Genomic DNA, 23,804 nt, shown 5'->3' with positions numbered 1-23,804 from the left:
AGAGATGTATGGAGATATTGGCTTGGCTGACTCCAGGGCTGAATTTCTGTCTCACAGCGCGTTGAGCAGAATGCTGATAGAAGCAAAGGCTGTTTACAGAATATATAACAGATACTTCAAAGAGTTTTTGTAGCTTTGAATTCTTCAGTCACAGGCTTTTGTGCATAATGCATTTCATGTTCTATAAACCTGATACAATATATTCCTTATTAGATAAAGGCAGAAGGATTACAGTTACTCCAGTTTTCTCCCCGGGTTACAGCTTAAAGTTAGATGATGATACAACGACTTATGTTACCTCTCTAAATTTGGATTTATAAGACAAAGGTAACTTTCTGTTGTAGAGAAGGGATTAAGGAAATTCTCAGCACCAAAAACTACAGTTCCCCAGGATGCCCTCAAATGACAGAATAAGTTGCCCAGTATTCTAGTCTCTTACAAACATGCTTAACTCTGCGCATGTTGATAGCTTTAGTAACGGAGATGGGAGCGTATATTGAGTTACGGCATTACAAGTGTGCTTACAGACATGCAGAACTAGGGCCTTTGTTTTTATCTGAACTCGTACATCCTTTAATTATTCTAGAGATTTTATTTGTGCAATTACATATTTGTATATCTGCAATTTCTTTAGCAACGGTGATCTATGTTAATCTCTCTTTGGTTTTTGAAATGTTCAACAGCAGTTGTGTATAATCTTGATCCATTAGCTATCTTCCTTTTCTTATAGAAACAAAATTTTCTGTCACGCGCAGCACCCACTTAAATGTAGAGTAGGCCAAAAGACCATGGGTAAAATCTGTCAGTCAAAATCCAATCCTACTAAAAGCAGAAAACTTCACGTGTGAACGGAGGAAGATGAGCGTTCTTGAGTTTCTTTTCCCCAGTCCCTTCCATCTGTGAGGGGTTTTGCCGTAGCTTCACTTGGGAACGGGCCTGCATTAGGCCGTTTCTCACCGTATCGGGCTCGTCACGCAGCCGGACGGCTGCGAAGTCTCCCTTTGCTGCGGTGCCTCTGCGCAGCCCCGGCCAGCCTCCCTGCGCAGCTGCGGGGGGCCGCCCCTGACGTGCCTCTGCGGGTGGCTGCCGACCCCTCGACCGGGGCCCGCCAACACAACCTCTTCCGTGGCGGAGAAGAAAACACCCCGGTGATGCCCCGTGACCGTTTGCTTCGTGCACGCCGGAGGAACGAACGTCAAGCGCTTCAGGATACGGCGCTCATACAACAACGTGGCGTCGCGGTGTGTATCTCTGTGCGCCTGACCCAGCTAACGCCGCGCCTGTGGGGAAGGACAACGCGGTCCTTTTCCTCTCGGTCTCTTTGTACTTTCAGGACTCTACACGCGTCCTGAAAAAAAATCTGCGGTGTCTGTTTGTGACTATCGACTGCAAATACAGCGACCTCCTCCAGAGAGGTTAAGAGTTGCTTTCTTGCGCTGCTCCCACCCATGCCGTTGCAGGCACTGCTAATACAGCAGAGCAAATGCATAAGCACGCCACGGAGGCAACCCGATGCTGATTTTATTTTTGCTACTCACGTCGGAGGAAACGGAGTGACGCCATTTCATGTACCTTTGGCACTCAGCGATGAGCCCAGCGTTCTCCTTTCTGTCCCAGCTTTCACCTCTTTTCACGTCGAATAGAAGTACCGAAGCACAAGAAGCTAAAAAAGCGGTGTCAGAACCAATAAAACTAGGCCAAATTTTTTTTCAGTATTATGTGTAAACGCACATAGGAACTCGTGTTCCACTGAGGGGACTGTGCAGCTAGAGTCCTACGAAAATACCCACGTTCGGGTGAACCCAATTGCCCAGCAGTTTTTTTCCTCCTCCGGTGCCTCCCTGGGAACGTGCCAGTTGTTCTGGGACATCCTGGCTCTCGCTGCAGGATGTGAATGTACGCAGAGCCCGAGAGACTTTGCGGTGGACTATAAAGGTACGGGATAAAAACGTAAGGGTTGACGCAATGTGTGAGTTGAGGGAGCGATGTACTCTGGTAAAACCTCTCTAGCAACAGTTACTGCGCTTATACCATCATCTGACTGTATAGGAAATGTTCTCTTACCCTGCTCAAGGACCTAGCTCGTATCTAAAGTCTGACGGATTTATTCCTAACATTAACTATGTCTATTGCCCATATACATTTGCCCTACGGATGTCGTTTTTTCTGCTGTCTTCTAGCCCTATTGGGATCTTGTGGCAAAGCACGCCTTGGGTGAGGCGCAAACTGCTATGATGTTTTCCCTTTCCTTAGCTAAGAATAATTGTCTTTCAGCTTTAGAGACCGTAGTCTTGCTCCGCTACTGCAGCGAGGATAGAGGAGGCTCAGGTTCACCCTCCTTTCCGACATCACTGTTGTTTCAATGAAACTATTTAAAGAAAAAACTGTTGCTCCTTTGCCTTGTGAATTTGAACAGCTTGGATCACCTCTTTTCTACGCTTCAGTTTATGCCTCTGTTGTATTCCAGCAGGAGCCTGAGGTGGTAACAGCGACACTTCCCGCGCGCTCTCCTCACGGTGAAACCGTCACAGCGTTTCCAGGGATGACAATTCACTTGGGGACTGGCACCCCTCCGTCACCTCCACCAGCTGCGATCCAGGACACCTGCAGCAGGCACCCCCGCCCCGCTGCACGGCTCATTTCGGGAGAGGGTGGCTCGGGGTACGGTGTGCCAGGCAGCCGAGCAGCAAGCAGCTCCTGATGGAGGATGACCAGCGGCACGGCTCTCCGGCCACTCCTCACGCCAGCCTCGCCGGCGCGGCGCCGCGCAGGGGCTGGGGCGGGGTCAGCTGGCAGAGTTACGCTTTCCACCTTCGCCCCGGGGGGTCCCAGAGAGCGGATGGATTTCCCCCCCCTCCGCACCGCTGTGCGGGTGCTGCCGCGGCTCCCAGCAGACGCGAGAGGTCCGGACAGCCCCACGCGTGCGCACGCACAGGGAAAGGCGCTTGTACCGTCACCCGCAGGCAGTCCCACGAGCCACGCGCACGGCGGCACTTACAAATAGCGGCTGCATGCACATGCACGCAAACGCAGCCCGACGCACGGGAGGGATGCGCGCACGCGTACCAGTGTGGGACAGACGCCTGCGGAAGCGTGCAACCCCTGGGGCAGGCGCCCCGACGCACGCACCACCGCAAGCCGCGAGGTGTACGCAAACGCCGCCGCCCAGGCGCGCACACGTGCAAACCCTGTTGCACGCACCCGGCGGCGGGCACGACTGCAGGCCTGCACGCGCACGCCCGGAAGCACCCACGGGCGCGCACCTCGCCGCAGGCGGCCGGAGGCACGCACCGGGCGCGAGCGGACAGCTGCCGCCACCCGCGTGCGAGGGCCGCCCAGCCCCTCGCGCCCCTCCCCGCCTCCCCGCCGGCGGCCGCGCTTGCTCCCTCGCGCCCGCGGCGGCCGCTCGGATTGGCTGCGGGCGGCCCGGCCCTCCGCCGCCCCGGGTGAAAGGGCGGCCGGGCAGCGGCGGCAGACATGGCGGCGGCGCTGTGCTGGGTGGCTGCGGGCGGCCGTCGGGGGCTCCGGAGGCTACTGGGGGTGAGACGCGCGTTGGGGGCCGACCGAGGAGGGCTGGGAGCGTGGTTTGCTTCCTTGGCCCCGTTGTCTCCGCCGTGCGCGGCGCTGAGCTGTGGAGCCGCTCGCCGGGGCGGTTAGGGGTGTCCCTGTGTAAAGGGCCAAGGCGGGTCTCCCTGCTCGTGAGGGGCTGCGGATGGCGTGCTGTCCCCCATGTGTGGGGCTGGGGTGGGGTGTTCTCCCCCCTGAGGAGGGCTGCGGAGGGGGGCGTCGCCATTTGAAGGGTTGGGGTTGTCGGGGGGTGCCCCCGGGGCCGGCCGGTGCTGGCTGCAAGGCGGCGATCGTCGGGAAAGTGGAAAGGATGCGTCCTGGGCTCGGTTGCTGAGGGCTCGCAGCTTCCAAGAGTCTGTTCCTTGGTGTATCCCAGCTTGTGTTGGCAGGAGCGGTTTTTTTTAGCTTAATTTTCTGCTGATGGAGAGGCTACTCCCTGTTTACTTCTGTCCTCCGTTAAACACAGGCTTATCAAAACTCAGGAGCAGACTGCAGGTTTTTTTACTATTTTTAGTAGTAAAATCTTAGTTCATAGAAGAAGGCTAATGCTTTGTGAAGCTGTGTTGTCTCTTCTCCCTTTCGCCTTTAACCTCGATACTTACGGATCTTTAGCTGCCACTTAAAGCTTTACTGTGGGTTTCTTTATTCTTCTCACTTCTCATGAAAATGTAGTAAACTCATTGCAGAACTCTACCAATGTTTTTGGTGAAGACTTTAAACTTCTGGAAGGCTTTATTCCTTAGACTCTGGAGTAACATCATTGAGGCAGTTGCTATGTTTTCTTCTCTACTACTTCTACAGATTGCATTAAAAGAAAGAGATTATTTAGGATAAGAAGAAGCAGTATTATCACACAATGTTATGTAACAGTTGAATGACACTACAACTAGTTTGTATATAGGAAAAGTGGTGCAAAACACCTCTAATTGCTTACAGTTGGAAGAATTTATAATTTTTTTTTCCATGAAAAGGAAAATCTGTGTGCAGAACACTGCAAGTTCCAGTGGAGAAGGGAGGATTGACTTGGAGAAGATCTTTCTTTTTGCTCTGTGTACCCCTGAGGGTGTGGGATAGGTTTCTCTCTAGAAATGTAGCCCCATAACAATACTGTAAAGAACTCCTGAGTTGTCTTTTGGGATCATGTAAAAGAGGTGGTTGATGTGGTCAGGGCATTTTGAGAAGAGGATAAAGAGGAAAAAGGATGTGCTTTACCCAAGTATTTTTTTCTCAGGAAACACGCATAGCAAACCAGTCTTGCTGTGAAGGTGTACATGAAGGAAGCTTCTCGAAAAGAGAAGTTTGAGAATGATTCGATATAGTAACTTGGAGTTAGCAGAGGGCTTGTGCTGTTTGAAGACTTTATTTTTGGTGGGCTGTATGTGTGTATAGGTGTGGAAGGCTTCTGCTTCCTGCTAAATAGTCCAAAGACTTCGATGTCAGTCCTTTGGAGCCTCCCTGTGAAAGGCCTACTTTGTCTCCTTCCTTCTAACATCTCAAGGGTATGGTCTGACTGTCAGTGTAAATATTATATAAATGGTACAAAATATTTTTATAGCTACCTAATAGCACTTGTCACTTAGGTAACTGAAGTGATTTTTAGCCCTTAATACCTGTGTATGAAAGTCACCTTCAAGACATCAGTACATTGGGAAAGATTTAATCCAACAAATTTGCATGGGAGTTACTTTCATAGATTGTTTTATATTTTGCTAACATAGGCAAGTAATATAATTGATGTCTTCAAACTTTAATGTGCTTGGAGCTCTTATATTTTTTGCAAGAGTGATTTTTACTCACTAGTAGCTAGTGAGTTGTCCTCAGCTGCTTTTGCCTCTCATGCAGGAATCAATAAAGGACCTGAGGAAGGGCAGGGCAAAACCAGAGCTGGGCATTCAACTAATTGCTGTGTTTCTAATCTAATGTTTAGCACTTCTCTAGCTTTTATGCAGAACTGGTTCTCTTTAAAACGTAACAAAAATTTCTTTTTGAGTGCTTTGTACTTCTGGAGCTGGGAGAAAATCTGATGCTGAAAGAAGGCTGTAGTTACAGAATGGGAGATGGCTTTTGATATTTCAGTCTTGAAACTCTTCTGAGAGAGTTGTCAGACTTTAAAATAATGTAGAAGAAAGTGATAAATATGACATGAAATAACAGTGAACTGCTGATGGATTTTTATCACTGTAGATCATTTTTCTAACCATTGAACCAAATGTATTGAAAGTTTCTCTGTGTTCTGTGCTCTTGTAAGTTGTTATCTATGCACCCACCATTTTAAAGTCATAGATGTTATCTGTACAGTGGGATCTCCTTGCTTTTGGTGACATTATTTTTAGCATGCTGTTATTCCAGGGAAATGTTTTTCCTGTTTGAGCACAGAAGCATTAGGCTGATGGGACAGCAAGATTGGTATCATCTTCCATTAAGGAAGGGAATTAAAATGGTCACCAGTCTGGGGAGATCAATATAGACCTAAACTTCTGGAGTTCAGTGATTGATTCTAGTATGTAAACTACAGGTTTTAGTACTGACAAGCACTCTTAAAGCATACCACAGGTAGAGACTTCTGGTTTTCTCCTTGCTCCCAGGAGTAGATATTTGAATTCTGCAGGCAAAGCATGCTGTGCCATCTACTATGGGTAAATCTGAGTTCTGGAAGAAAAGGTTAAGAGTTTATTGCAAGTTTACATTGAGTAAAAAATGTCAGTCTTGTTCTGAAACACTACTTGTGTGTTTCAATTTTCTTATTTTGTCTGTCCCAAACTTGCATTGATGGTTCCTGCATGATTGTTACAGTGCTGTGATCTAGCCACAGACACTGGCCTTACTGGAGCTGTTAAGTTGCTGCTGTGAGAAACTGTTCCAACTTTCTGCAGCTGCTAGGTCTTGATCACAGGGTGTTCCTTTTGGGCTTCTGTCTCCCTCCAACTTGTGCCAGCACTGCTTCTTGAATATCTAAGTGGATAAGCTGGACTGAAATCTGGCTGAGAACGCATTTTTCCCACTCCTTGTGAGTATCTTCTCAGCTGGATGTATTCCCTGGTCTGGTTCACTATGTGACTGTACAAGCTTTTGGGAATGGCACAAGGGAGAGGGTACTTTGGTGTAGGAATGATTTAGTTTTTTAAAAAATAGCCTTAGGTGGATGGCTGTTTCCTTGCTTATAGTTTGTGTGCTGTGTTGGGAAATACGAAAAATGGATTTTTCTCTCCTCTGTCTTTTGTCTCTCCTTTGTCTCCTCTGTCTCAGTGGTTCTCAAACCTAGTAAGAGTGAAAGAACCATTACATATAGTGCAGAGTACCTTACAGAACCTTGCACTGCATCTTTGTTTGCTGTTGGCTTCAGGAGGATCGGCTTGCTTAGCTGTTCAGCATTCTCTGAGAGATTACAAAGGAAGGGAAAGTGCTTCATTAGAGGGGGGGAAAAAATGACCCCCAAACCCAGAGGTGTTATGTTTGCTTTTCCATTTACAAGATTGTACAAATCTTGTATTAATAAGCTACATTTTCAGACTTTATAGATTAAAATCCTTGCAGACACCTGAAGCTCCTGTGTAATAAAAATACAGAAAAAAATAATTGTCTTTGTGTTCATAGTTACACAGGAATGCTTAGAGCTAATGGGAAATACACTGCAAATATAAAGGGGTTATTCTTGTGGTGTCCTAAACTTGCATTTCTGAAAATGTCGGGGGAAAAAAGCAAAAGATAGAAGGAAGAGGTAGAATTTATGGCTAGTGAAAATGAATATGCTACTCTAGCTGTTAATATTGGGCATTGCTTACTGTTTTTTCTAGTAATGCTAGGATATATGTTCCTTCCCATATTAGACTTCTTAAAGCAAATGTTGGTATATGATGCTTTTCCTGCCTGAAACCTGGAACTCTGCATCTCCATTTCAACACTGAGACCTTCTTCTGCCTGGAAAGCTCACTATGAGTGAGTTATTTACAAGATGACCAGTATGGCAGGGAAATATCTTTCCTTGATGAGGAACATTTAAACCTTTAAAAACACATGTAAGCTGTCTTTAACAAGTTAGTTTTCTATTTTGCTGTTGTGTGCTGTGTCCTTAAACCACCTGAAGAGATTTCCTAGGGCTGCACTGGGAGGTGGATTCTCTACTAGGCCCTAAAGTGTCAGTGTGTGAGGAGTGTACTGTTCTACAACTTATTGTGTAATTTGAGTTATATAAAGTTATAAAATAACTGTTACAGCTATTCAGTTTGAGCTCAGTTTGGCTGTTACACAATTAATAGATAAAGCACCCTGGCTTTTCCAAAATACAGTACTAACACTATCTGTTTTTTTGAGGACTCTGTAGAGGTGGGAAACTCCAAGCCAAACTCAGAAGTCCAGAGTTGAGCTCTCATAAATGAATAGTCTGTGTTCTTGGGCTTTCAAGACCAAAAGCTTTATGAAATTGAAGTAACAAGTCATGACAAAAATAGATTATATCCAATGCTGCTACTGCCCTTTCCTAGTTTTGCAAGGTATGAAGTTGTCACTAGGTCAAGCCGAGCTCCCTGGGCTCTGTTCTGAAGAAATTTTTAGGTAAGGTATAATACCTTGGGTATATGTGGCTTTGGGGGAAGCAGCCCATTAGGAATCTAGCTTGAGTGTTATGTTGGCTTGGCTGGGCTGGTGGTTTGAGAGTTCTTTGGAGGTTTTGGTGTAGCTTTTAACAAGCCTACCTATAGCAGGAGCTTGGAAGCCCAGGGATAGGTGACACCTGAATGTTGATTTGGAGATGGCAATTTAGCAGTGTTCCATTGTGGCCCTAGTTGTGCATCATTTATGAGATGTCTGTTTATTTTTAAGTACTTATTAAATTGCTCATAGTGGCTGGGAGCAGACCACTGAAGAGGCTTCTCGAAGTGGATTCTAGACTAAGTAACCTTAATCTTAAACCATAGTGTATATTGGTACATACAAAACCCCACAACTCCTTTCCAAAACTGTGAATTAGAGTTGGAATTTCATATCAGAGCTGAACAATATGCTTGACTTGTTTTAGGAAATTGCCCCACATAGTCAATTCAGGACTGAGCCTCGTTCTCCAAGTGATTCTAGTGTGTGTGTGGGGGAGGAGGTAGTTAAGGTTTTTAACATAGATGCATAATTAGGTTAGGCTATTACAAGATTTTTATGTTAAAGCTGTCCAATTCTGTAGCCTAAAAATAGAACTGAGTGTGGTTTAATGCTTTTCCAGTTTTATAATTGCTTGGTAACTTTTTCTGTCTAAAGTTTGAATGGGGCTTTTTTCAAGACAGCACATGGCTAAGATACTGAAACTTAATTTTCCGCATCTTAGCCTTTCCTTCCAGTTTCTGTCCGTGGTGTAACTCTTTTGGCTTCTCATATGCATTCAAAACTAGCTTTGTACAAAAAGCGTTTACAAGGAAGTTCAGAAGCTTTTCCTTCCTTACCCCCCCCCCACTAACTGCAAGTGTTTAGATTAGCCCCACTGACCTTAACAAACACTTTTTTAGTGAATAATATTAACTCGGTGGACTTTTTGTCCTGTAGGACCTTCTTCAGACTACTTGTGGTCCCACAAGCTCTTCTGACAAGGGTGTTTGTGAGGAGAGGGACTCAATCTGCTTAACTGCATGTACTCTGGAGCAGGAGAGTATACTCTGCTTCTGCTAGAGCTATGCTTGTTCCTCTCTCTGATAGTATCTACATCGCAATACAGTCACTGAAGGTGTAATGGTCCTCCTGTAGGCTTGAGGTAATGACCAGCTGGTAGGTGTGATTGTAGCTGGCAGAATTTGGTCCTTAACTGTGTCTTCCCTCTTTAATGCCTGAAACAGCTTGTACTGTCACATCCTCAGATGAAGAATAATATAGCCCTGCAAAAAGAGAAACCTCTGTTGGTTTTGATTCTAGCACATCAAATGATTTTTCACTTCAGGTTGTTATTCTGTATTTTATTTTTGGGGAGTGAAGTAGAACAAAATAAGAAGCAAAAAAACCCCACCAAAATGAAAAACCTGAGTGGGAGAGAACCCAGTGTGTGAAACAGGGTGGAAGAGTTGCTTTCCACTGACTTTTTAGCTGAAGAATTAAGAATATCCAAATTGTTCCAGAGTAATTAAGTTTATCTGGATTACCTGTGACAGTGTATGCTATGTCTGCCACTAGTGATTGGCATTTAAATGGTTTGTGAAGCTGTAGCAGCTTTCTACCTACAAAGCTCAGTCTGAGCTGGCATGAGGTAGTGTGCTCTAAAGCTTCCTTTAGTTTTGTATTACAGGACTGGGATTGAAATATATTATAATGTTATAAAGAAAAAACAGTATTGGCTGCATTACAAATGTGATGCCCTTCTCAATCCTGGGCTGGTTTCTGCTTTCTGTGATGCAACATGGAAAGTATCTTCAAACTAGATCAGGCTAGAGGGCTGGGTAGGGAGTGTTCTCATTCCAGTTACTGCCAGCCACTAGTACTTCAGAGCCAGTATGAGCTTACAGTAAACTTAAGATAATTGACAAAATTCTGTATTTACTACTGTTGTGGAAGGAGCAGCTGAATTATCTAATTAACCTTTATATATGAACATATACTTGTTTGGTCTCCTTTCTAGTGTAGTCCCTCTTCATCATTTTCAGCTTTTTCTCACGAGAGAATTTTATTTTCTACTAAACTCCTTACTCAGATTTCTGCAACTTCTGAAAAGATTCTTTCAGACAGAATTGACAGATTCTGAGGTCTGGCAATTGCCAGTCATTGCTGTTTTGTGCTTCCTACTATATTTGATATTAAGGCCTTTTATTGTCTTTGATTCTAACTAGGTGAGCAAGTGTAGCTTTCAAGTTGTCTGTATTACTGCAACTTTGGTGTGGGATCATTTATCTGCCTGATTTTTTTTGTTAGCTGTAGTTAGAATTGCCATTATGTTGTGAAATGACTTGCTTGAGAAGAACCTGCCTGAATCTCCTTGATACAGCAAATTTGCAAGTGTATCATCTGTCATGCTCTCTTTAAAATAACATATGTACTCCTTTCCTGACATATTATGTAAAGTTGTTAAACTATAGGAGCTAAATCGTTGCAGAAATTGGCTCGGAGAAAAGGAGAAAGACTTCTTTTCCTCAGGCCACTGTCAGGGGTTGTGGTTGGGAAGACTGGGAGCTGAACTAGCATCTGAAGTCTGTTCTACTTTTGTTCTCCATACTGGCCCAGTTCATTACCTGCTCTCTTCCCAGCAGCTCTCTAGCAGTGAAGGCCTGTCCCTATCCCCAATGTGTGCAGATGCATGCATGTATGCTCTTCTGAGAGCTTGGTAGGTATTGGAACAAGAAGGGAAGAAGATGTGACAGTAGAGTTTGTTAAAAATCATTTATACCTAGGCTAAAGACTTTGTATCAGAGCTTCTGAATTGTTTTTGGTTGCTCTTTGTTAGGTGTGTGCTTGGGGGAGGGTGGATCTTTAAGCTTTCTGCTTGGCAGGGGAATGGAAAGATATGGAAGAGTTTCCTCAAGATGTCAGTATATGAACTGTTTTTATCTTACTGGAATACTATAGGAGGAGGAAAACATTTAACTCCCTCTTTCTTCTGTAGTGTGAAATGCTCTGTTCAAGATGGTGCCTTATAACTTCACATAAACTGTATTCTTCTGTGTATGATTCAAATGAAAAGGTAAGTAGTATGATGCATGTTTTCTCATTAACATTTTACTGTACCACTACCATTTGGTGTTTAAAGCTATTCTTTCCCCTGTGCTGCTACCACCAATAGTAGTTCTCCTAGCGTAACCTCTGTACAGTCCCTGGTTTAATAGCATGTTTTTCTTCCCTTTTTTAAACCAAAAAGGAAGTTGCTTTTGCAATACACTTGTCAAGATTGGCTGCTACTTCAAGTGTGTGCCTTAAAAGGTTGGATAAGTGATTGTGAGCTTGGAAATGTTACTGGCCTGAACATGTTATAATTGTGAAACAACTATTAATATTTTGCATGGTGTGGGAGGTATAAGCCTGTTAAAACATCTGGGAGCTAGACTAGCCAAAAACTGTTCATAGAAACAAAAGTATGCAATAGTGGCAGCCGTTAGATGATCTGACACAGGGGTGAGAACTTTAGAGCTTGCATAAAGATGGGCCTTTAAGGCCTGCAGAGAATAATAAATCCTCATCTTGGGACTTGGGCAGTAGCAATCTCAATTTACAGTTACTAGCCAAGAAAAACTTTTCTTGTGGGAGATTGTCTTGGCAGGGCCTCTAACGTAACACACTTGAAAAAATAATGTGGCTGAAGGTTGTGCTACTATTGAAGGGCAAGAATGCTGACAGTTCAGGACTGATAGGCTTGCCCTTATATACCAGTGTAGAAGCAATTAACTGTTAGTGAAATGGTATTGGAGAACAGGGAAAAACAGTATGTATCTAGAACTATGTCTTGACAACAAGGCTTCTGAAAAAAATCTGTATCCTTAAGGTCCTTGCTTAATCAAGGTCACCTTCCTTTTCTAAAGGCATAGTTATGTTTAGGCAATGTTATTGGGTGTTTGGTTTTTCTTAACTAGGACTCATGTCATTCCAACCAGTGGCTACATCAGATAGTTTAATCTCTTTTCTACTTTTTCCTTCACTGCCCCTTATGCTGCCTTTGTAATGACAAGACTGTCATATCAGACCTTTTTAAGCTAATTAGTGGAAGTGTCATAAAGAAATGCTGCATGTTACTTCAAAGTAGCATTTTTTTAATGTGCTGGATTTGAGACTTGTCTTTAACAGCAGGAGCAAGAGGCCAGTCTCTTCCAGTTGGTGTCTTCATTTTAATTTTCTAATTCTGCAATAAATGTCAAATAATCTTAACATCTTGAAACTGAGAGTTTTGTCTTGCACTGTGACCACACTTGATTAATAAAACAACTGTTGTATACCAAGAACTAAGTTGATAAAGTATTTGATTTGTTAAACCTTTAAATGCCAAGTATTTGGGAGTTTCTTCTATTCCCTCTGAAGTCTGTATGCCTAAAAAGCCTCAGGTACCTAGAATGCTGAAATTTAGATTCAGGAACAATTTGTATGAGCATGTTGGAAAGCTTTTGTTTTTTCTCACTAGGTTTTAGACCAGGTCCCTGTCTGAAAAAGCTCTCCAAACAAATTGCTAGCTCCTGTGGTGGTGTTGCAGTATTTGTACCTCTGATAACTGAGCTTGCTTAAGGATGTTTAAGATCCATCTTTTGAGTGGGGTGTAGGTGTGCTTGTGTAGTAGGCAGTGGTATGCATTCCTCAGCAGGTCTGTCTGAATTTACTGTGTAAGCTTGCTGCAGCTCCTACCTGGAGGGTTGTTATCACTTAATTTCAGTGTGTTGTTATCACATGGTAGTATTTTTAAACTCGTCATGTGTTGCCAGCTCAGCCCTGGCTTTGAAGAAGTAAATTTGGTCAAGGGCACCTTGAGCCTGTCTGGAGTAGGAGAGCAAACATACATACTCTAGTCTGTCAAAAGCAATTTCTGTTGGGGTTTTGCAGTGTTCTGTCTTCCCCTCCCCAAATTAACTAATGACTGTGGGGGTCACAAACAGTTTCATTGTTGCAGTGGCAGTACTTCCTGTCCCCTCAGTCCTTATGAAAAGCAGCTGTTTGGTGTAGGGGAGGGGCAATAGCTATTGAATGTCTTGATGTAGCTTGATAAACCTAATCTGATATAACTGCAGGCTGCCCCTGAAGGGGAGAGTCCTGCTGGTTCCCTATCTTGATCTGGAGTGTGGGAGGCAGAGTAGGACTGTTAAATTAGTGTGGTAAACTGATGTGTCCTGAAGCTGCATCCCTGCTAGGTCTGATGCATGGAAAGCAACTGGGGTAAGTGTGTAAAGCAGGATTGTCCCTTTCAGTGGCAGCCTGTGTTTACAACCAAGCAGGTACAGTATCAAAGTGCACCTTTATGTTTAGAAGCAAGGCCAGTGACAGCAATAAGTCTTACTCTCAGCAGTGAGATTTTTTTACACTGAGCAGCTCTGCTCCTCCATCTTTTTCTTAATGGAAAGCTTTTGTCTAGGGTGTAAGGCTTATTGACCTCTGACAGCTTATCCCCTTCTTACAGGCATGGTAGGAGTGTTTAAGGTACATTTACAGCACTAAGCGCACTCCAGTGTGAAAGGTGATGGTGAATTTAGAGTGTGCACTAAATTTGAATTGCTGTCCTCTTGCATTTTGATTGCTACTTAGTACTGAGTGTGCAACAGTGTCATCATGGCAATGCAGGCTTCTGCCAGGTTCCTTGCATGAGGCTCAGCTACAAGGAGGGGCCAGGCTGGTACAACTCAGCAAACATGCCTGTACAGAGTGGAAGTGTTGGCCTTCTACTCTTTGTGCCCTTAGGCAGAGAGGAACCTCTCCTCCTTTGGATTGGAATGCCTTTTAAAGATCTCCCATGACAGATGAGTACTGTATTCCAGGTCATCTGTGCTGGTTAGAGGCACTGAACACCTGCTAGTCTTCTCCAAGTAGAAGTAAAATCAGATAGGTTTAGGTTTTATACATGCACTTTCCCAAAGCAGGTTTGGGAACTTTCACGGGGGTGCTGCAGTGAGAGAACCACAGTGATGGTAACTTCCAACAGAAGGGTGGTAACATCAGCATGGGCATTTGCTCTGTGTCTAGCAGAATGTAGGTGTGAACTTTTAAAACATGATCTTTAGAGTACTGCCATAATGTAGGGGCCTTCCCTTTGTGTAGCGTTAAAAAAAGCGGAGAACCAGGAAGTACAGTTAAGCATGCCTCCTTTGAATATCTTCTGGGCATTAAAAAAAAATGTGCTTGGGCCCTTCTAGGGTAGAGGTGGTTGGTGCATATTTGGCAGTGCTTATGAAAGTCTTTTCCCTGGACTTGACTGTTTCCTAGAGCCTCTGCGGAGTTCTAGTTTCTGCACAGGACATAAGGAGATCCAGGGAATGCCGCTGTGAATAGTCAACACCTTTTTCTTCTGAACCTGTGTATGTGCGAGGCTGATCTAGTATAGCATACCTTTTATGCTGTATCATCATTGTTAAATCAGCAGAACCCTTAAAAGAGAAGGTGATCTCAAAGTTACAAGCTTATGGATAAACCAGGGTTTTAGTGGAAGTGAAGGAGAAAAAGAATGTGTGTTTCTGGAGGGAGAAAAGCTGTGTTTTGTTCATATCAAGATCCTTATTGTTCTTTTCTCTTTAGACTTTTGAAAAACTCCTTATTGCCAACAGAGGAGAGATTGCATGCCGAGTAAGTATGTAATCTTAAGCTTTTTTGGTAGTTAATTCTTACACTATTAGTATTTTAAATATTGATAATTGTCACTTCTTATATGGTAGGTCATCAAAACATGTAAGAAGATGGGGATTAAAACAGTTGCTATACACAGTGATGTCGATGCCAGTGCTGTAAGTACTACTTGAATTCAAATGGTAGATGGGATTCTTAATAATTCAGCAAGATTTGCAATGGCTATGCAGGCTCATTCATTACCATGGTGGGCATGTTGGCAATTCTGAAGTATCATTGTATATGTCCTTTTCCTTTATGTGCTTGAAAGAAGGGGAAATACCAAGAGCGGGGAGGATCAGACAAGTATTTAGCATGTTTTTTGTGGGAACTCTTCTGTGTTTTGCTCATGTAAACGTTACCTTGCTTTTTCTCTGGATTAAGCTAGACAGTAACAACTGCTAGATAGATGCACTAAATATACGAGTGGCAGTGAAACCTAAATTTTGTTTTGCTAATGTACAGAAAAAAGGCAATGAAAAGTGATTTTAGGAGGTGGTATAGAACTTGGTATAAACTGTTCCTGTGTCTGGTAAATCCAACTTGCTGCTTCCCAGTCCCCAGAGGAATACCTTCTCCTACCAGGTGTGCTGAATATACCTACTAGAGCTGTTCCATTTAAGGATACTGAGGTTCCTTGAATATTCAGCAGCATGGCAGGAAGACGGTAAAATGGCTATCTAGACAAGTAAGATACTTGTCTAGTTACTTGCCCATTTTTGGGTTTTGTAGTCTCTTCTCTACTTTTTTTAGAAGTATTTTAAGTCACTCCTAGCAAGACTAGGAAGATAATTTCCTTTGTGATATAACAGCAAGTGTAGCCATACTTGCATATCCTTGTTGACTAGAGAGAATCATGGACTCATTTATGTTGGAAGAGACCTTTAAGATCATCCAGCCCAACAGTTAACCTAGCACTGCCAAGTCCACCACTAAACCATGCCCCGAAGCACCACATCTTCTAAATATATCGGAACATCATATTATTCCTTGCCTGCAATAACTGCTACAGGAGAAAGGACTGGGGTGCCCCCATGTCCCAGGATGGTTTGTCAAAATCCGGAAGGGTGTTAAAACCCTGTGTTATGATTTAATAGAAAAGATCCCTCAGGCAAGCTACCAGGGAAAAAAACCTGTGTATTTTATGCAGCACAGGACTTGTGAATATAGGTGACAGGTTGCTCATCACTGAAAAACTGAAGCCTGGTTGATGGAATCTGTGAAAGTAGTTAGAGCTTAGGTGTTTTCAGAGTTGAGTGAAAAGTGAGAACTGTTGGGAATTTTGGACTTTTACAGTGCCTTTGAGTCCTTTTGTGGTTCTACTACATGACCAGCTCAGTTCAGGCTGTAGGTAGAGCAAGGGACAGAAACTTGATTTTTCTGAGGCGTGACAAATGCCCTACTGCTGGATCTCTATGCCAAGTAATTCTTCCTTTCTGAAGTGAAGTGTATACTTGGTCTGCATTTTAACTGGTAGCCATAACTGGGAGAGTATAGTAGCTTGTGGATGATCAATAGACTGTTCTGTTAAATGAGTTCTTAATGGATGGGTGTCAGACATCATGATAAATTCTAATTCTTTTGGAAGCCAAGGGTTAAGTGGATCTGCATACAAACTACTCTGCATGATCTATGATCCCTCTGGTAAAACTGAGGCATGCTGATGGGTACTTTTATTCCATCTTATGTATATGGTATCTGCTGTTAGGATAAATGGATTTGCTGTTTAGCAGCACTGCACAGCCTTGTTTGCTGGCATGAATTCATTCTGAAAATAGACTAGAGAAGCTGTTTAAAAAGAGAAAACATGTTCTTTTGCCAGTCCGTAGTGGGCTTGAGAGAATGAATTTGTCTTCCATCCAGACACATTGGAGAGCTTTGTATGGACTCTGCTATGAGCTGAAGAACATGAAAAAATCTGAAAGCAGTAAGTAAAAACTGAGGTTGAAGAACATGATGAGGGAATAAGAATGATAGGCATAAGTACAACCCATGACCTTAGGGAAGGGAGTACAAATAATGCATTAGAAAGAAGCTGAAAAACCTAATAGCTACTCTGCTTTAATCTATAGTGCTGTTTTCAGTTTCCTCTTTGTAATCCCCATGTTGTTCATTTGTGTTCAGGTTCCATTAACAGCTATCTTCTTGGTTATACAAGTAGTAGCAAAATCTCAAACACTCTGATTTCAAACTTGAGAGCTGATGCAACCTACCTAATGAACCTTGGTCCTCATATAGCTAGGAGAAAGCTGGTTGCTTAGTGGTGAGATGCTATAAAAGGGTTGTGAATATCCTTTTGATTTTGTGCTTGACAGAATTAAGCAAGACATCCCTCACTCCTTCAAGACTTGTATTGCAAAGGCAGTGAATAACATAGGCAGCTACCCTGATGATAGTCATTGAACCAAAGGCAGAAATAAATGTAAAGGAATACAGTTGAACCAGTTGCCCATCCTAAAGCTGCTTCTTTACTAAAAATAGTGGGACGTGGTTTTAAGTGACTAGAGTAGGTAGGGATGCTTTACATAAATATTTGATTAAAGTGTTTAGAAACAGCATTAAGTGGAGCAGGTACCTTTTCTGTTTAGAACTTAGAGTAACTTTTGAGATGTAGTAAGAGCCCCTTATTACATGTCATCTGTGTAGCTACTTGCTGAAGTATGGGCAGTCTGATACTCCTAATACTAAGTCATTTTTACAGATAACTGTAAAGGAGGGCAAACCAGACAGTCTGTTACATCTCTCTGGCTTTCCCTTCTGTCATACTGGTTGAAAACAACTGAAATGGAAGTGAAGCAGAGTTCCTTGAGTGTGCTCACTAAATATTTAAGGAGGGGAAAAAAAACCCCCAATCACAAGGTATCAAGCAATTTGAGCTCTCCATTGATAGCTTCTAGTTTATTCCCCATGTGGTGTCATATGCATAAATGACCCAAACAGGCATTTTCACTGGTGCTTGGATAGGAATGGTATACATAATCTTAAAATCATTGGTCTTTGACTAAAGGTACTAGTGAATAATCTTATCCTATAACTTTATTTTAGAGAACTTTGTTGAATATTCAACTTTTAATTTTTACTGTTAAAATTCTCTGAAATCCTTGTGGAGTTTACATTGCTGAATGAAGGTGGTGGGAATAGCTGAAATACATATAGACTTTCAATGAAACTACTATTTCCTGTTCTTCAGACTTGGTTTCTGTGGAACACTGTGGCAAATGTCTTGAGTATGCTGTTGTATCAAAATGCATATTGTTCTACCCCTCCTTAATATATGAAATTAGTAACTAGACTATAACAGTACAAAGAAATTTTCATTTCAAGAAATTAAAACTTTGCTGTTATGAGCAGAAAGGACTGTTAGAAATTGGTAATGTGGCAAAAATTGAACAACTTGCTGACAGCCAAATAAAGCTTACTCAGAAGGAAAATACAAAGAACAAAATGCTGTTTTGTGCTCTTAATTTGAAAAATGGCCAAAGATTTTAAGAATTTCTGTAGGTTAAAACAACTAAAGTGATAGGGAGGGAATGTTAACAAAGCTTAAAAGGAGGTGAGTGACTTCAGAGTGTGTGTGTATTAATGCAAACCTCCAGGTAGATGGAAATGGTATCAAGTGCTATTGGATTACATTTATCTTTGTGGAGGTGGGTGTGAATTGTGGAAAGATTTATGTCTGAAGTTACTTATGTTGTGAAAGAGGAGTTGCTGCTCTAACAACTGTCCTGAAATAAAATCACTGTGGTGGTAGGGGAAAACAAAATGGCTACTGAGAACCCCACAGAGCATACAGTTGCTTGTGGTACTGAGTATGTTGAGAAAAGTAGGTCATAATGAATGCTTTTTAGGGTCTTAGAAAGCATTAGACAGGATTTATTACATCTGTTTTTGGAGAAGGTGGAGGGAAGAAATGGTATGCTGTTCAAAATGCCGATTTTTCTTTAACTTCAGAGTTCAACTTGCAAAGCACTAATTCTTTACACTTGGATAAGGTAAAGTGGGGAAGGACCAGTATTTGGATTTTTTTTAATTAAAACATCTGGTGGAGTTATTTTTGGGATGAGAAAACAGGCAAAGAAGCTTCAGCTGAACAAGAGTAATCGTATGTACTTTTCCCCCTGAACTGATTGAAATAGATGGTTAAGATGAAAGAGCCTCTTCAACCATAAATGTAACACTGATGGTGCAAACATTGTCAAGGAAAGCTACAGAACTATTGTAATGCCTAATGTAATCAGCTAAAAGTATGATAAATGAAGAACAAGCTTTCACTAATTGGATCTGAACAAAAGAAGGTATAGCATAAAGCAGTGAATGAGATATAATTTTATTTGGCATTTTTTAACACAGCAGGGATTCTATAGCCATACGAAGCAATGAACTATAAATGACTGAAAAAATCCCATGGGAAAATGATGTAAACTACCAAAACTTTATGGAGTAGCGGACACTTAGATATTTCTTTAACATAGGGTTTTTTTATCAGTCATTGAAGACTTCAGGTGTTACTGTATTAAGTTGCCTTAAGCTTAGACATCTCCAAATGTTTTTAGTTTTTGCAGATCATCTTGTTCTGCTGGTTAATATAAAACCAAAAATAATGCAAATACTTTTATTGATATAAAAGTCATTGCACAGAGCTCAGCTATTCTCCAGAAACCGTAGTCTTCTGGGTGACAGAAAATGGAAAATTTAAATTACATAGAATAGAAAATCTTTTTTTTTTAACCTTGGAGTCTAAGGCAGAATTTGAGAAGGAAGGTGGGGGGAAAAGTGGTTTAGGGAAACTGCAAAGTTGCTTAAGCCTGTAAGCTTCTATACAAAGTCTGTACTGAGCTGAATGAATTTGAGTGAAGAAGTTGAGCTTTTGACTGAAACAATAAAAACTTTGCATTTTGCTGAAGACTTCCCTGTAGTTTAATGGGATGCTGTCAGGTTCTTAAGAAATCTAGTTGGTAGAAATAATAATTATGGGGGAATTTGGTGTTTATGTTTTAATCTAAAAAACCCAACCCTTAATTATATTGAAAAATGGAAGTTTGTCCAAAACTGAGGAGTTTTCTTTACTTGTAACTAACTTAGAAATACAGAGGTCTCAAAATTTGTCCAAACCCTCATTTACTCTTTTTTGCTGTTTACTTTAAATATGCAAAGCTTTCTTCCATAATCTGTTGCAAAACTAGAAATCAGTCATTTGGACAGCTTATTGCTTCCTAATGGCACTTCAGGAGTTTGTGCTCAGATAACCAGAGGAGAGATCTAGTTCAAGTGCCAATATGAAAAGGAAACTCTCTAATATTTTAGTGCCTTGTTTAAATACATAATTCCCAGACTGTCTAGAGTGTACAGAATGGACTCTTTGCCTCCATGTATTGTCTGGAGAAATTCACTCTTCATGAATGATGTTGTTTCCAAGGGGTGCAGAATAGGAATGTGCCAGATCATGCCAAGGAAACATTAGGGTCAGGTCTGCAGTTGGTGTTCTGCTCTTTCTTCAGTGCATTTACCTTTTGTTTCAAAACCAAGACAGCATGTTGCTTGTTTCTTCACAAGAGATGGCGGATGTGATGTTACTGTGCTGTCCCCTTGCCCTGTCAAGTGAATTACTGAACAGTTATGTAAAGCATAAGAGATGTGGGGGTCCTCCTGTGAAGATGTACTGTTGTTCAAAATTGTATCTTGCTTGGCAAGTGTACCAGCTTTTTCTTTTAAAAACTGTATCATTGCTTCTAAGCTGAGTGGATTGGTGGAGGGTGCTATTGGTGAAGAAATAACCATACTTTTGTTGGCTCTGAGGAGCAATGCAGGCTTGATCTGCAACTTTGAAAGTTGGGAAGCTCATCAGAGCTCTTAGACTCCTAAAGTTTCTGCCTGTTCTCCACAGACTGGCTATGCATTTTATTCAGTGATAGGATGATGTCAAATGCATATATGACCTTCGGAACAGGACAAACGCTCAGACTTCTTTTGTGTAGTTTGATGGCTAAGCTGAAATGTCACTTGTGCTGGATTCTGGTTGAAGCTGTAACATTGGGTAGGAGAGAAAGGGCACAGAGTAGCATGCTTTAAGCATCATGCTGCAGAGGACCTTTTGGGGACACTTCCTTGGAGGTTGGAAGTACATGTGGGAAGGAGGAAGCTGAACCCAGATCTTTTGACCTTGGTGGGGAGGGTTATTTAATTACCAAGCTGACTTATTTGAAGGATCAATGTATGGATTAAAATCCATTCATTGGCATAAAGCTCATTTGGGGGGGTGATGGTTGTCAAAAGATGTACTGAATTGTCCTTGGAGTGGGAAAGTGTGGAAGACCAGTCAGAAGTTAGTTGTGACTTAAATATGCAGGTGCTCAGCACTGTGGAAGGTGAAGTACTAGTTCTGTGGGTGCTGATGACTGTCTACATCAATAGGTAGAGTAATGGGAGTGGATCTGTAGACTGAAGTCGTTCATGATGAAGACGTGGTGTCCTTGCTGCCTGCCTTTTAGCATCTCTGGTTCTTAATCTGGTGCTGTGGACTCTGTGCCCACTGGTGGTGGTTTGATGTGCTTGCTGGACTGCATGTTTGGTTGAGTTTTGCCTGGAAGATACCCAGTTCATGTGCTTTCAGACAGATGTGTGTTGGAGGCAAATGTGGTGTAAGCAGGGATGACTGAGAGGTTAACTTAAATACACTCCTGATTTCAGCTTAAATGCTAATGTACACTTGCTTGAAGCAGCTCTAATTGCTTGCATGGTACTGCCCTTCTAGGCCCTTTCTTGCTCTAGCACTTTTCTGACCTTGTGCTGAGCTGTTTCAGTGCTCTGAACATAGCAGACACCTTATTTGTCAAATTAGTTAACATTATTTCCTACTGATTTAATATGCTAAAATATTTCTGTGGAATGTGACAAGTTCTGGAGCAAGATGAGTTGGGAGTAGGTCAGCCATCAGTTAAACCAACTTTTGTTGCCTTGCCGGCCACAGGGCTCTGACACTGTACCCAGAGTTCTGGGGTTTGGAGGGATGTGCAGGGACCTCAGTGATCAACACTAAAGCCTAAGCAACAGGCTGAGCAGGGCTGAAGTCACTAGGTTTCACTTGTTCTGAAGGCTTGCCCCTCTCTTGGGCAGTAGAGGAAGAACAGGCAGCTCCTTTTGAGGCCATGAGGGTTTGCTGAGGACAGTGCTTGAAATGCTGCTGTTGCTGTGGATCAATGGCTCCTGCTGCTGTAATGCTGGCTCAAACTTACTGTTCTTATTACAGTGAATTGCCCCAAGAAACCAAATGGGTGTATGTCTGTTATAGCCCATTTTGCTTGTGTTAATCTATAGACCTTTCTAGAGGTAGTGGTGGAAGGGTGATGTATGTAGTAATTTTCATGCAAGTAATCATTGTCACTGTGACCAAAAAAGATAGTTATATTACCTTCTGCAAGAGAGGTGCTGCAGCAGCATGGTTTCCTGCTGCCTCACCCCCTTGGAGACAAGAACAGAAGGTGCTTGGACTCCTCCTTTGGGGCTTTCTGAGTGTCCTATCTTTCCTGACTTCATCCTTCACCCAGGTCCTCAGCAGCAACTCCTTCATTGTGCAGGTTCACATCTGTTGCTTCTGCAGTTTATATTGTGCCAGCAGGGCTATGGTTGTGGACACTCAAGGATGATCTGTTTTCAGGCAGTGTTTGTGAGTGGTGCTGTTTGGTAATACTTCTCACTTCTTGTTTGTGTGGGTGTAAATACTGGTCAGCAGGCCCTGGGCTGAATTTCCCTTTACTATTAGGATGACTTTTAGCCAGAGATGGACCTGAGGCAGATTTTTTTGTGTGAATGATCACAAGTGCTTGGGAAATGGCTTTTACAATTGATCTGAGTGTGCTGCCTACTAAGAGTAGTTTTCTCCCCTCTTTATCTCCCTGTCTTGTGTACCTGACACTTCTGTTTGCACTGCAAACATGTGCAGCCTTTTGTTAAATGGATCTAGGCTGCTTATCTGAGAACAGTGGGGGGAGGAAAAAAAAATGAAGGAAATGTGGATCAGTAAGCTAATACGACTCCCTGCATAGGTTAATGAATGCTAAAGCTAATACCTTCAGGACATGTGGTTGGGGATGAGGAGAAAGAGGGTACCTTTTGAGAGGCAGTGTCGACTTAGTGTCTTAAGTTAGTATGAGCCTGTATCCCTGATATCTATTTCCTTTCCTGCTTCCTTTTCCCCACATACCCCAGTGGCTTTTTCTAGTGCTCTTTTTCTAGGGAGGGGTGTTAAACAGAGAATTGCATTACATATGAAGTGTTTGGAAGATGGAAAAACTCAATTGGAGATGCGAAACAAAGTGAAGATGTAGTAGGGGGAAGGAAAGAAATGTGAGTTTGGTGTGTAAGTTATAGGTATGGATGCATAAAAATCTCCTTACAAGCATCTTTTAAGGTGACTCCACTTCCCAATCCAGCTCTTCACATAGTCCCATCACATACCCCCAGTATGTGATATATATCACATATACCCAGTGATGGGGTATGTGATGGGACTATGTGAAGAGCTGGATTGGGAAGTGGAGCAACTTCAAAAGATCCTTGTAAGGAGATTTGTATTTCAAGCTAGATACTTTCCTTGAATGTTAGGTGTATAGTTTGACAAACAGCTACAGGGTGTTGTGGGGGCTGTGGCTGACAGGCTGTGGTTCTGTGGGTGGGATCCTGGTGCTCTTTTTCTAGGGAGGGGTGATAAGCAAGGAACTGAATTATATATGAAGTGTTTGAAAGATGGAAAAACTTGAGACTGGAGATGTGAAACAAAGTGAAGGCATAGTAGGGGGAAGGAAAGAAAACTGTTTGGGGTATAAGTTACAGGTATGGATGCATAAGTCACTTTTATGGGTGGTGTGGTTTTAGGTTATACTCTTTTCCTTGTTCTTAACAAGATAGAAGACAGATGCTTTTTAAAAGTAAACAAGTAACACTAATTGAAAAAGGATGAGCTTGAGACCCTTTACTTATTACCACTGAGTTGT

General features: G+C 42.5%; 1 protein-coding gene across 1 annotated transcript in view; it reads left to right on the top strand.

The window, feature by feature from the left end:
* Positions 1-3,186: 3,186 nt before the first annotated feature.
* The window catches only part of PCCA (propionyl-CoA carboxylase subunit alpha), a gene marked incomplete at its 3' end in the record, with an annotated part of 301,448 nt that continues 280,830 nt past the window's right edge, over positions 3,187-23,804 (top strand). Inside the window, exons 1-4 of the mRNA XM_082013979.1 lie at positions 3,187-3,540; positions 11,132-11,209; positions 14,728-14,775; positions 14,865-14,933. Of these exons, the coding sequence (XP_081870105.1) occupies positions 3,478-3,540; positions 11,132-11,209; positions 14,728-14,775; positions 14,865-14,933 (258 nt within the window). The 5' untranslated portion in view covers positions 3,187-3,477. The remainder of the gene's footprint in view (positions 3,541-11,131; positions 11,210-14,727; positions 14,776-14,864; positions 14,934-23,804) is intronic.

This window comes from Phaethon aethereus, assembly GCF_964289735.1.
Source record: "Phaethon aethereus genome assembly, chromosome: 1".
Classification (NCBI taxonomy): Eukaryota; Metazoa; Chordata; class Aves; order Phaethontiformes; family Phaethontidae; genus Phaethon; species Phaethon aethereus.
This window is presented reverse-complemented; position numbering and strand designations above follow the sequence as displayed.